This window comes from Protopterus annectens, chromosome 8.part0 (assembly GCF_019279795.1).
Source record: "Protopterus annectens isolate FY-2018-M chromosome 8.part0, PAN1.0, whole genome shotgun sequence".
Classification (NCBI taxonomy): Eukaryota; Metazoa; Chordata; order Ceratodontiformes; family Protopteridae; genus Protopterus; species Protopterus annectens.
In genome coordinates, this window is record NC_056741.1 from 771,766,264 (window position 1) to 771,781,244 (window position 14,981).

General features: G+C 38.3%; 1 protein-coding gene across 3 annotated transcripts in view; it reads right to left on the minus strand.

Moving 5' to 3' along the window:
* Nucleotides 1–14,038, minus strand: part of LOC122809037 (torsin-1A-interacting protein 2-like) — a 773,156-nt gene extending 759,118 nt beyond the window's left edge. The window contains exon 1 of one of the 3 annotated variants that reach the window (XM_044080245.1): nt 13,225–14,038. In XM_044080245.1, the coding sequence (XP_043936180.1) occupies nt 13,225–13,654 (430 nt within the window). In that variant the 5' untranslated portion in view covers nt 13,655–14,038. The remainder of the gene's footprint in view (nt 1–13,224) is intronic. The other 2 variants (XM_044080242.1, XM_044080244.1) reach the window with 2 other exon arrangements.
* Between the last annotated feature and the right edge of the window lie 943 nt (nt 14,039–14,981).

The window sequence follows — 14,981 nt, forward strand, 5'->3', positions numbered from 1 at the left end:
ACTAGAAAATGCTCATGCACTCCACTTGTGTGAAGATTGACAAAGTCTATGGAAGAGGATCTGTGCACCAGGTATGCATCCTCCTCCTCTGGGAGGATGTTACAAGAAAAAGCATAAAAGACTGTCTTATAAACAGTATCAAGAATAGGTAGCAGACAGGGTTGCCGCCTGTCTTACTTCCTGCAGAGAAGTCCTGATTTGGGCAGTTTTGTCCTATTGTGGTGGGATGGCATGAAAATAGTAAATGTTTTGTTACAAGAAAAAATATTGTCTTTTCTCTAAACGTCATCTTAAAATGTAAAATAGTATAAACAAACATTTAAAGTTTGAAACTTAACATTTTCAACACTGTGATGTCAAAAAGTGACAACTGCCTTTCAACCACCGACTGGTCTAATTACTCTGTTTTACTATCAAAGATATGGCTACGTTGCTACATTGGAATCAGCAAGGAATCAGTTATCTTCCTCTCTGCACTAATGACACTGGAGAACAGTCTCTCACCTTTCTGCAGGGCACTTGACATCAGCAGAACTAATTAACAATGTAAGACTGCCAGCAGTACCGAACAAGGTAAACTTCAGACTTCTCCTGTCTGTAGTGTGTCATGCAGGGATAGACCTTAAAAAGTCATCTGCAAATGATGTCAGAAGTAAAGCTTAAAAAAGTGAGTGGTCTTTCCATTCCTTTGATTCCAAGGCAAGGAAATTAAAGTTGTATAAATTACAAGCAGGTTTCTGGTACCTACACAATACTGGAACCCTGCTGTAGGGAAAAAGGCAACCCAAGAGTGGAGTTAAAAAGAAATCCATCTTCTCCTACACTAACTAGAAAATGGTACCCAACTATTCATTATCAAACTTTAACGTAGTTCTTGCCTACTGTTCCTAAAAGTACTACAAAAAAGAAAACCAAGTTATTTGTAATCCTCACTACCGTCAGCTAGTAATGTACTCTCGTAGCTCATCTCAGTACGTTTTAATTTCTCCAAGTCTCTGTACCTGTAAAGGTACTTTGCTGTAAACTAGAAATACAGTGCTACCATATTTAACTTGGTTGCAACTGAACTGCCATACAGCCACTGTTTATGTACAACTGTATGTGATGGATGCTCTTTAGGGTCGCTGGTTTTGTATTAGAACATTACCCCACCAGACGTGCAGTAGCAAGGACCGCCCAAACCCCGCCCAGCACTCTCCGCATGAATTTATTTTGAAAACTGCTTTGAATAAAACTTGGGAAAACCATCCTCACAGAAATTAGTATGCTGAACCTTGTAATTATTTTACTACAAAGCCTTTTCTCCCTGATTTGCTGGTACCAGGATTTCCAATTTCCATTAATCAAAAACTTCGATATATTACATGTTAGACTAAATAATTTGGCAGAACGTGTACTTAATGGTATACCGATCAAAACAGATTTTTACCTATTACAACAAACACAGAATATGCTGCATTTATACAAAATTATTACACTATTACACTGAGAATTGTAATTCTTTAAAGGGGAGGGGGTGAACACACAAAATGCTGCATGTATAAAATCTATTACACAGACTTAAAATTCCTATTCTGTAAAGGTGTGGGGTGCAGGTGGCGACCTTCCTGGGAGGTCTTTTTTATTGCACGTATTTATTGTCCCACTGCCTCAGAATATTGTTGTTGCTTTATCTCTAGAAAAAAAAATGTTTAAAGAAAGGTGGGGGGGGGGGTACAAAAGCAATTACTGCACATTATACCAAAGCAAGTCAGACACCCAGGACATGTGTGCTTTCGATGGTGCACTTATAAATGTAGAAAATAATTGACAATCACTATGTCACTGTATAATCGGCATGGATTGTCACTCGGCCCTGTCAATCATGTAGGCCACGCCCATTCCTGCACACAAATCGTGGAGGAGTAATGTTCTAATACCAAGTCGGATTGCCACCTGTACCAATTTGCGAGGGACAGTCCCTTTTTTGGCAGTTGTGTCCTGCAAAGAAAAACTGGCAAATGTCCTGAGATTTTAGGACAAACATATTTCCTATATTTTAATATTTTATGTAATAGTTGCACAAAACAGTTATTCTACATCTGAAACACCCAATGTTATAAGAAACAGAATAAACAAATAAAATGCTAAAAGAATAAGCTTTTATTTATGCAAAAAAGTGAAGTTCTGGTCTTTGTACTGGCCGTGGGTATGTTTTGCTCTGCAAAATCTGACGTTTGTACCAAATGCCCCACTTTGGGCATTTGAAAAGGTGGCAACCCTAATTCTCTCATGGCATCTACAGTATAAGAGCAAGACAGCAACGTTCCCAAGATGGACTGACTTTCAAGGGCGCCCGCAGGCAGGTGCACTTGCACCCCCTGGAACCAGCTGATTTTATTTTAATTTAAAAAAAAAAAAAGTTATTTTTAAAAGGGCATTCCTCTTTAAGAACTCCCTTTGCATCCAATCCAGTAGCACAGATGCAACGGGCGTTTGCGACCTGTTTTCATCTTCTGTGCATAGGCGCCTTTAGGAGTCAGGACCCAACAGTCATGCGTGCGTCCATGAATTTTAAACAGAAACCTGCGTGGGAAGACAATCACATCACTGCTGCCAGCCTGCCAGAGACGCTCACAGTAAGGTTCCCTGAGGAGTTACAATTTTAAAATTACTTTAAATGTGACACAGAAAAGGGATGGGTGCTTTGTATCCCATGCACTTGTAAGTAAAGATTTTAACAATGTGTTTGAAATTAATTCATCTGTATTTCAGTGGACTTTACTGGTTTTAAATGGAAAGAAATTTAGATCCACCTTTTTCTTTGTGTTGAATACCTAAAGCAAGAGTAGTTTGGTTTATGTTAAGAGAAACACATTTGGTCAAAAAATAAGCACATTAAGTTTTGTCTAGCGGGTGGCGGCCGCAAAGCATTGCGGGTTACAAAAGGGGTGCATCAGCATGTTTACAGTTCGGTCTCGCTTAGCTGTTGGCAGTAAGAATTAATTAAAACTACTACTACAACATTTAGACCAACTGTTGAATTTCCCCACACCATTAATTGGTAGAGAAATGGTACAAAAAAAGTCTTCCTCCCCAAAATTTAGCAAGTAAGTAAAAATAAAAAAGCTAGTTTATACTCAAAACTGAATTGTTTCTGAAGCATTTCTAAGACAGTAGCAACTAATACATGCCAGGATTAGCGATAGGAGAAGCTGATGTGAGACTTGGGAGTGTGAAATTCCAGTTTGTTTTTCTTGCAGTTTTTTACTGCCTTGTTGTTTGGACAATCTTTATACACACATATTGGTTTGGATGTTACTTAATTGAGCTATTTTGTAGGCCTCTTGATGTTTATGAGGTCCAGCTTGGTTTAAAATGTATTAACTGTAGCCAAGCTACTTATGCTGTGTCAATGAGGTCACTTAGAAGTGTAAGCCATACAAATCCACAGCTAGCGGAGTTTAGCTTTATTGGCTTGAAGTATCTTTTAAGCCTTTGAAAAAGAAAAGTGTCATGGGCATTCGGAAGCGGTGTTGCTGAAACACGTCAGGTCCTTATGGGGTCATTTGCTTGTATTTTAAGGGCCTACATTACAAGAATTTTATCAGGTAGTGAAAACTCTAGCTTGGCTCTGTCTCTTGCTGCGTTTAGTGAATAATTGGTCTGTGTGACATTTTTACCCTTTGGTTTAGTGCCTAGACTTACCACTGTGCAGCAAGCCAGTTTGAAAACTAAAGTATAAAGAAGCAAGTATGTATACATTAGAAAATATGGTCTTCACATTTGTAGAGAACTGTTAATGCAGGTGTTATCAAAAGTATACCATCAAGGACCGCTATTTATTTATTTATGAAACTTGCTGCCAGAGTCACACTGTAAGCACTGCCATGTATTTTTGTTATGAAACGGTTACAGGGCCAAGTTGCGCCGGTCACCGTTTAAGCTGCAGGGCTAAGTTGCGCCGGTCACCGTTTAAGCTGCAGGGCTAAGTTGCGCCGGTCACCGTTTAAGCTGCAGGGCTAAGTTGCGCCAGTCACCGTTTAAGCTGCAGGGCTAAGTTGCCGGTCACCGTTTAAGCTGCAGGGCTAAGTTGCGCCAGTCACCGTTTAAGCTGCAGGGCTAAGTTGCGCCAGTCACCGTTTAAGCTGCAGGGCTAAGTTGCGCCAGTCACCGTTTAAGCTGCAGGGCTAAGTTGCGCCAGTCACCGTTTAAGTTGCTGGTGATAGCATGGGATTGTCTAGGTACCATATATTCTGTGAGTATAAGTAGTCAAACCTGCTTCTAAAACAGTAGTAGTGTGTACAGTGACCTAACTTTTGAGCCCAGAGTCATATGGAAGTTTTCTATAATGCACAGCTCATAAACAAATTGTGACTAGATCTAGAGATGTTATTGCATCCCCCCCCTTTAGAAAGACCTCATTAGATCAATCATTTTATAATGCCCACTTTGGCATGTGTAAGTTGGAAATGAACAGTATATTCATGTTCTCTAGAGCTTACTTTTATGACTGCAGTGCACAGAAGGAAATAAAAGTATAAAGAGGCACAAAAGACTGGGTTGTTTACAAAGCATAAGTTTTCTGTTCTGGAAATGGATTGATATATTTGAATATATGATGCATAATTTCCCCAATTCTAGTGGTGCAATTGCTAGTTTACTGAGATTCTTTTTTCTTTATGCAAATTAATTATATTTCATGAGTAAAAGAGGACAGGGCAGTGAAACAAAATATTCTCTAACCTGGTGAATATATGGCCATTTTTTATAAAAACAGAGAAAACAGGAGTTAAGTAATTTTGTACTGCACTTTTAACATGACCTAGTAAATAATCACTACAGCAGGAGAGAGAATGAGGATTAGAGCTCCTTACTGCTTTCTACAGGGACACAGGCCTTGGTTCATTGCAATACTAGAGAATACACATGTCCTACCTAGTAACTAATCACTACAGCAGGAGAGAGAATGAGGATTAGAGCTCCTTACTGCTTTCTACAGGGACACAGGCCTTGGTTCATTGCAATACTAGAGAATATTTATTTATTTATTTATTTTACATTTATTTTACATTTGTTGACCGGGCTAGTCTAGCTGGAGATATTTCCATTTTCAGTAGAGGCCCGGGGAGAAAAGCTCCAGATATCAGAGGCAATGCCACATACATTAGGAAGGAATTAACGTAACATTTTAAAGTAAACCATCGGGTTAAAAATGTGGAAGATAACAATTACATAACATTTGTTGGCAGAGTAGTAATGTAAAGGAAGAGAGAGAAGATAGGTTATAGGCTAATAGTAGAATATTAGTCAGGGTTACAGCAAGGGCATAACCATTGTAGTTTTAGGTGATTTTTAAGATTAAGTTTGAAGAGGGGAAAAGAGGAAATAGAGGTTAGGTTGGGTGGCAGCATGTTCCATTGCTTACCTGTGGTGGTGGAGAATAAGGAGTCACCAGCTAAGTTGTTAGATTTGGGTATATAAGCTAGGAGTTTATTAGAGGAGCGAGGGAATGAAGATTATTATAGGGTGTTATAAGATTGTTTAGTGTAGGTGTGTTGTTAGGAAGGTAGAAGATTTTGTGAGCAGTAGTTAGTTGAGAGAGTAGCAGCATTTTGCAGTTCAAGCCAGTCTAGCTGATGTAGGTTAATGCAGTGATGGGTTCTGTAGGGCTTACCAGTTACAAACCTTGCAATACTGTTGTAGGCTTTGGTAAGTTTGTTGATATTGTTTTGCTTTAAATTGGTGTAAATGGGAGAAGCATAGAGGAGGGTAGAGAGTAAATGAGAGTGGGCAACGGTAGTTCTTGCTTTTGGGGTGAGGAAGGGTCTTATCCTATACAAGGAGCCTAATTTTCTATTAACGGACTTAATGGTGTTATTAATATGATTGTCAAAAGTGAGTTTATTGTCTATTGTAACTCCTAATAACTTACAGGTCAGATCAGGTGATATAAGGGTTCCATTACTAGCTAGGATGGAGAAGTGTATGGGAGGTGTCTTGTTGTTAGGAGTAATCAGAAGTAATTTGTTTTGGCATTCAAGAGTAAGCACGGTTTTGGAACCAAGTTTCTACTATGGAGAAGACAGTTTGGCTTACAGATTTCAGCTCAGGAAGAGACTTTGCAGAACAGATGATAGTAGAATCATCAGCATACTGTATGCAGGTGGATTGAGGAATAGCTACATGAAGATCATTTATGAACAGAGAGAAGAGAAGGGGTCCTAAAATAGAGCCTTGAGGAACTCCTAGTAAAACAGGGAGATATGAAGACAAGTGATTTTGCCACAAAACAGCTTGTTTTCGGTTGCTGAGGTAAGACTTAAACCAAAGGATAGAATTAGAATCCAGAGAGAGGGATTGTAGGGTATTTATAAGTAGGGAGTGATTGACCATGTCAAAGGCTTTTGACAGGTCAATGAAGAGTGCAGATGAGAGGTAGTTATTGTTCGGTTGGTGTTAATAGTATTGGTGAAAGATAGAAGGGCAGTGGTGGTGCTGTGAAAGGGTCTAAAGCCATGTTGGCAGCTGGCCAGGATGTTATTTTTAGTAAGGTAATCTATTAGCTGATGATGGATACATTTCTCCATGATCTTAGCTAAGGGTGAGAGTAGTGCTATGGGCCTATAGTTGGAGTACTCATTAGAGTTGCCTCCTTTATGTAAGGGAATGATGTGTGAGATTTTCCAAAGATTAGGGATAGTGCTTTCAGAAATGGTACGATTAATGAGAATAGCTACAGGATGAGCAATTGCTCTGGATGCAAGTTGAAGGTATTCAGCTGGAAGGTTGTCATCAGAGGGTGTACAGGGTTTTAGCTTGTGAATTAGTTTCTGGATAAAGGAGATTGAGATGGGTTTTATCTTGAAATTAGGAAGATTGTCATGTTGGGAATTAGGTAGGTTAGTGTTTGTAGAAGTTAGATTTGTGGCCAGGGTTTGAATGGTCTCTGTAAAGTAGGTATTGAAGGCATTGGCAATTTCTAGATTGTTTTGTTATCTGACTCTAGGGGTGGAGGGTACTAGAATGGCCGGGCTGAAGAAGGTTATTAATGGCAGTCCAAAATTTTTGTGGATTCATAGTGTGAGACTGTTGAAGTTTACTGTAATAGGCTTGTTTGTCAGAGAGTATGGCTTTTTAGTAGTATTACGTAATTGTCTAAAGTTCAGGTGTTCTGAGACATCTCTAGTTGCTCTCCATTTAGCCCAGGATTTGTTTCTTATAAGTATTTTTGTTTTGTGTCTTTTGAGAGCCAGGGAGCAGATTTGAACTTTATCCTGATAGATCTTTTGGGTGCATGGGTATCAAGTATTGTTAAGAATTTGTGGTTAAAGTAGCCGACAGCTTCATCTAGTGGGAGGATTTTTAGGGGGTTCCAGTTGCAGGCATTTAGTTCCATTTGAAATAGGTCAGGATTAAAATGTTTTTTGGTTCTGGCAGTAATAAACTTGGGAGGTTTGTTTATGTCGTTTTTATGCCTGATGATATACGTGGGCAAATGGTCGCTGATATCATCTGGCAGGGTTCCTACTTGATAATTTTCTCTTGGTTCACTGCAATACTAGAGAACACATATGTCCTTGAGAAGCTGTTGTGATGAACATTCATTGCTGACATCTGGTTTTCAGAGTCCTTGAAAGATGGATGTGGCATAAAAGATGTATAGAAAACTGTAGTGTTTAGATGTAAAAACTGCAGGAGTTTTGTACATTTCTAAGCTCTGTGCATCTCTGTTCACAATCCATTTAATTAGCACATGGTGCATCTATGAAAGCTTTGAGATCCGCACCGACATCATTGTATATTTGGCATGTGTCTGTGTTATGGGGGAGAGACAGAAGTATAAAGTATAAATGAATAATCCATTAATGACTGTTCACATCTGTCGGACTCTCACTCAGATTCTTTTTTGCCCCCCTGCAAAAGCCTAAAATAAGAGCTTTCCATGTTTAAGGTTATTTTTTTGTAAGTTTGACATTTCAGCACTTCGAAATCTTCTATCAGAGGTTCGATGTTCTGATATTTCGACACTTCATAGTGAAATATATTATATATATAAAAAATGTGTGCATGCACGTGTGTGTGTATATACATATATATATATATATATATATATATATATATATATATATATATATATATATATATATATATATATATATATAATATACACCCATATACACATGATGAACTTCAGATGCTTACTATTGCTAAAATTATATACCAATGTCCCACTGAGTTAGCAAAGAAAGAAAAGGAGCTATAAGGGAATATACAGGTAAAATTTATGAAAGGAGCGATATAGAGAAACATTACAGAGAGCATGTATATAACATTATCATATATGATCATAAAGAAGTAAATGTATGGAAAAAGTTCACCAGGGAATAGAATAATTATACTAGAGGGGACAGAGGCAGCAGGACTACGCTGGTACAAGACTCCAATGAATATGACACTAGTAAGAAATTTTGACAGGCATGTCACTATAACTCCTTTTGCAGAAAACCTCTGGTGGAGCTTCTGAAGTTGTACTTGTAACCTTAATCAGTAGCAGAAAATAAAACAGCCAAGTGTGTACATGCGTCTGTATAAGAAGGAGGTAGTATACCCCTCAGTTGTCCAGGTTTTTGCAGAATGTCCAGATTTTTGCCCCAATATTCCTCCTACAAAAGGACTGAAGTTGCTAATTAAATGACAGACATTTGAGTTTTAGAGGTCATATTCTTTAAAAAAATGCATACTAACATAAATCCTGTTATTCTAGCAATGTTCTAAGTTCATGACAGCAATATTTATAATATGTCCCTATGTTGGGCTTTGTCCAGATTTCTTGCACTAAGAGGTTGGGGTGTGTGAGAGAGAGAGTGCAGTGCCCTAGAGTTAGCAGGTGGAATTTATTTTCAAGTGCATTTTCAAGGAATTGTGAGCTTCAGGGGAAGATAAGTTTACTGCTGCTAATGTCTGCTTAAAATGTGCAACTGTTTTGTTTGGCAAATGGTATCACTATTGTCTTCAGGGGAAGATAAGTTTACTGCTGCTAATGTTGTCTGCTTAAAATGTGCAACTGTTTTGTTTAACAAATGGTATCACTATTGTGGTATAGAATTGTAAAGCAGTATTACTAGCACAGCAGTTAGCATACTTGCATCTTGATGCAGAGGGCTACAGGTTCTACTCCCACAGCATGTAGATTTGTATTTTAAGGGGGAATGGAGTGCTGCAATCCTGACTATGTCCGCCTTTGGATGAGATGCATAATAACTATGAACTTGTTTTTCAGCTTACAACCCATTCCCTATTGCAATATACCAGCTTATCATTTTTAATGTAACATAGGCAATTTATTCTTCATGGGCAGCAGGCACTGAATTTGTAGATGAAACACTGAAATATAAAGTTATTTTCTAGCAACAACTTCATTAGTTTCAGATCTCTTTAATGTGGAATTATTCAGATGACTTTTACTTCTGCAGGGATTGTGCACATTGACTGATATTGGTGGATTGTAATGACAGAAGCTTGAGTGGTCTTTTGTGGTTGAAATGTTCTGAACTGGGCAGTTTGTCATTATTGGTTCATATGCTTTGTTTCATTGCTTGCTGGAAATACGTTCAAAACTTTAAATTTAAAACAGTCTAAAGTGGTGCTGTATTATAGAAGGGATATAATTAAATTATTATAATTAATGCATTCTGTATATATTATAATCCTGTGTATAAATATGTACACTTCTTATGCATGGCTACTTCTGTTTATTACAGGAAGGATACTGCAACGGCTGTGTCAAGAAAAAAGGTCTGAAGCTTTTAGTTAAGCATATAATGAAGTTGTTCACATAACTGATAATGCAGACCCAGTTTCATATAACTAGGGGTCAACCATTTCCCTTGCCCACTCAGTAAAACTAATCTTGAAAAAAGAATTAATAATGTGCATATATTAGGGCTATTGGAATTATCTTTAAAAAGATCTATTTATTTATTTGTAGTTGGCTTACCAGGATAGTCCATTGGGCCAAGATGAACCAGTTTTCAATGGAGTCCTGGGGAGAAAAGCTCCAAAAACAAGCAAGGTTACAATAAGGTTTTAGGTTACAATTTTTACAAATATGTTACAGACTAGAGCAAAACATTACAGATGATACAGACTAGTAAAAAAGGAACATACAGTATAAATACTGAGAAGCCATTACATCTTAGGAAGCTTGCACTTAAGAGGTACATTCAAATACATTCTTTGTAAAACAGCTTAGTAAGTACAAGGGAAGGATGTATGACTTAGGAGAGAAAGTAAAATGGAAATTGCCAGTGTAAAGAGGGGGAGATTAAGTAAAATGGAAATTGCCAGTGTAAATTATTATGTGGGGAGGGAGCAGGAGTATTCCCACTGGGATACTAGATGGGAGTGAAGAGATTTTTTGAATATAAAGCGGTTAGAGGTGGTATGAATGGATGGTGGTAGAGAGTTCCAGAGACGTGCTAGACCATAGGATAGGAGGTTTTTTTACCTGGGTGACGAGTTGGTTTATACAATTCTATTAGAGTACTAAGGTCTAACAACCAAAACCTATCAGGTAGGTGCATTTTAAAGGCAAAGGAAAGGGGGGGGGCAGAGGGAGGGGTTGAAAATGAGCTTATGTGCAAGATTGAGTGTAGGTGAGATGATTGGATAGTTCTAGCCATTTTAGTTTGTGGAGAGAAGAACAGTGGTGGGTGGAGGACTTATGGCTGGTAGCGAACTTGGCGATTTTGTTGTAGCAAGAGGAAAGTTGTGTTTTAAGGGAAAATTGTAGGTTAGTTAGGAGTGGAGCTCCATAGAGAAGGGAGGGGATAAGAAATGAAATAGAGAGAGAGTGATTTGTCGGTAGAGCATGCCAAGTTTTTGATGGGGTTTTTTTTAGATTTAGTTGAAGGTGGGAATTGAATTTAAGCTGTCAATTTGGACCCCTAGTAATATGGCCTCTGACACTAATTCCAGAGATGTGTTGTTTTGGCTAGTGATAGAGAATGTGTTTGTATTGAAAGAGGTGACTTTAGAGGAAGTAAATACTATTAATTTGGTTAGGCATTAAGTGCTAGGTGATTTTTTTTCATCCATTGTTCAGTGGTTGAGAATGCATCTTGTGTAAGCTTTAGAAGTGCAGGGATGGAGGTGGCAGAACAGATAATAGTTGAATCATCTGCATATTGGATGATATTTGAGAAAGGGATAGAATTGCAGAAGTCATTTATAAATATATTAAAGAGGAGGGACCCAGTATGGAACCTTGGGAACTCCAGTTGGGGTATTAAGGAATGAGGAGTTGGCCTTTTTCCATTTTACTGCTTGATATCTATTGGATAAGTAGCTGGAGAACCAGTTCAGAGAGGAAGGTGATAGGCTGAGCTTAGAGAGTTTAGTTAGAAGTAGATTGTGAGAGATAGTGTCAAAGGCCTTAGAGAGGTCAAGTAGGAGGGTAGAAACAATGTGGCCAGAGTACCGGGCTTTATTTACAGTTTCCAGGAAGGAGAGGAGGGCTGTCACAGTGCTGTGACCGGGTCTAAATTCATGTTGTGTGGGAGTTAGTAGGTGATTGTCTAAGGTATGTGGTAGGAGTTGTAGATGGATACACTTTTCTAGGAGTTTAGAGATGGGAGACAGGATAGCGATGGGACGGAAATTAGTAATACTGTTATTATTGCCACCTTCATGTAAAGGTATGATAAAAGCCTTTTTCCAAATTTGGGGTACTATGCTTTCTTGGATAGAGCGGTTGATTAGAATGCTGATGGGGTAGGCAATGGCTTTGGCAGCTATGCTAAGAAAGTATGAAAGAATGTTATCTGGAGCATTAGAGCATGGCTTCGGTTTCTGAAGGAGTTTTTTTTTTTTTTATGGTAGATGTGGGTATAGGTTTTAATGAGAAAGGTGGGGATTGATGATTTGCAACTGTGTCAATGTTGGTTATGAAGAAATGCTTGATTAAGCATTAATTAAAAGATATACACAATTTAGTGACTGCACACAGTTTGTTAAATACAGCTATAATGTGTCGTGCATTCGGAGCACAGAATGCCATCTTTTAAACAGCAACTTGTGTTACTGACAGCTAATCTTGGAAGCCAAAGAACACTAGTGTTATAAACTAAATTAGTGTCCTACATGAGAAATACTGAGCTAATGAACACTATTCCCTAGTAGTTGGTTCAAAGTCGCTTACAAACAAACAAATAAATAAAGGGAAGTATTTTAAGATAAAACAAATACCTTATCTTTATGGTAGGTAAAAAGGTAAACAGTACCCAAAATGATTATTAGCAATGAATGATAAATTATTCCAGTACAGAGAACTGAACAGCCAAGCCTTATCAGAATTCAAAAGGGCTGCCAGCTGAAAGTTCCCTAGAGTTAGTTGCAATGTACATGTTAACACGAGGTATGTAAAAAAACGTATCACAGATTCCTAATTAAATCTAGATATATGTAATCATTGTAGAAGAAGAAGTGAAGTATAAAACAGTATCCACACTGAGAATTTTGAACAGTGTTTATAGCAACCGGGGAGAAATGGGACCCTGTAATGGCTGCGTGGGCTGGGGGTTTGCACACCCCCCCCCCCCAAAAAAAAAATCCTGTGGGCTCCCTTGCTTTCTTTGCAAAAATGCAAATGAATAAATGACTACATGTTAACGGGCGCACAAATACGTATACCCACACATACGCGTATGTTTGTGTCTATACATAATAAACATTTATTTTACTTAACTGGATTACGCATACATGTTTGTAATAAAGCCCAGTTTTGGTTATGTACGGTCTTCCACTCCACAGTAGCAAAGAATGTTGGTATATACACGGTTTCTTTCACTTTCGATTTAAAGCGGACCTCCAAACACGCACCAGAATCAACTGCAAATTGATTTACTAAAACGTACATATACAATCTCATCAAAGTATTGTACAATTCGGTCGCTAAAATTAAATAGTTATTAATCTAAAATGAACAAAATTCAAAACAGGGACAAGATACACAACGGCATATTTACTACCACATAGTATTCGCAAGGCCAACATCTAATACTGCTACATGAAAACGTTTTGAAACTCAGAAGTAAGTAGCATTTAAACAACAGGCACAGAAAAAGCACGCAAAGAAAATGTTACATTGTTAGAGTTGCGTCTTGGTGCCTATCATCATAGCCCACTACCACAGACTAGAAAAGAACTGACATAACAGCTATTAAAAGAGAAGGCACTTCTTACCACTGCTAGATACACTACTCTTATTTTCAGAACGCGATCGGGTAACCCGGTCTGTTTGAACAACATTGTCGGGTTTTCTTTCTCGTGTCATTTTAACACCCTGGAGATCCTCAGACTGCTCACAAATATCGTGTGCGCCCTTTAGTTCCTTTTGCCCAAAATCTAGTTTCTGTTCCGACTTGCACATATCCGGGCCGCTACCACGAGGAACAACATCATTTTTCCCACTAGGCAGCTCGCCATTTTGAGGGGCAGAGTTAGTTCCGGGATATTCACTTTGTTCGATGTCAATAGCAGTCTTAGAGGAGTATCGTATAGAGTCTGCATTTCTTATTGGCATCTGTTCTGATGTCTGTACTTCTGAAAGGTAAACATAATCTTCTGTATTTAGCTGTCCTCCTTTTGTTTCACTCTGATTCGATAGTGCCATCGTTGAATATTATTGTTGTTTAATTACAGATGCAACTTGTTGTGTCTGGTTCTTATATCCTGGTTTTCCCTGGGGAAAGTCTTACTTGGAAGTTTTAAGTTTTGCCCTAATATAGTAGGCGAAGGTCTTAGGTGCGAATATGGTGTGCAAGCAGTCTGCACGGCATACAGCAGTACATTTTCGAATCCTTTGCTTGGAGCTTCTAAAGTCTTAAAAAGCCCAGCCGAACTTGCACTTTAACTTGGTTAGTTTGTTTTGGGAGCTGTAATGGAATGTAATACACAAGTACGGTGGCCCTTCAGGGCTATCCAGTTTCAGTTTGATGCCCACGAAAATCCCAGATCTGTAATTTTTGTATTCTCTGCTTTGGTGCGTTTGTCGTTATTTTCTTTGCAAGACTTTGGCAGTAAATCTACAGTAATGAGTCACACATGACTCTATATACTTTTAACACTTTTCATCTACTTAATCTTCTTGCTTCCTGTTTTACCCATCTTGGAATTACATAAAACTGTTTACAGACCTCTCAACCAATCGGGGACAAATTTCAACAGAATCAGGGACAAGTCAAGAAAAAATCAGGGACAGTCAAGGACACTTTTTAAATATTAGTGCTATTAACTTGAAACATTGACGGAATCAGAGCATATGAATTAATGCACATTTTCTGAAGTAAAAGAAGTCTATAATTCTTAATTATTGTCATTATTCATTAAGTGTAATTCACCACCTTTCCTTCAAAAGTCACTAGTTTTAGGAGGGATTAAGAGGGACAAAGTTAAAATTTGAGTCAAAATCAGGGACGTCCCTGAAAATCAGGGACAGTTGAGAGGTATGGTTATTAACGGTAAAAAATATACCACTTATTAGTAGACTTGCCACCTTGTAATGGGCAGAAAAAAATGCCCCTCATCGTCTCGCCCATTTCAGTAAGAAAATATACATAGCTTATCTTTCACATTAATAATTATGCTAGCAAAATACTCGAAAAACAAATGATGTGCTAAATGCAACAGATATACAAGTATATATAGTAGTAGAAAACACATCTGACACAGATATCCTTCAGAAGGGTCTCACAGAAACGGATAACTGGTGCCAGAGCCACGGCCTAAAGTTAAATGCAAAAAAATGCATAGTCATACCCTTGGAAAACAAGGTTACCCCTAGCTACCAAATAGGTGGCAATCCACTGAGCACAGAAGAAGTTATCAGGGACCTGGGGACCCAGGTTGATAGTAGTCTGTCATTCGACACCCATGTAGCTAAAGTAGTTAGGAAGACCTTCTACATTGCCCACCTTATCATGAAGGGATTCTCATCTAGA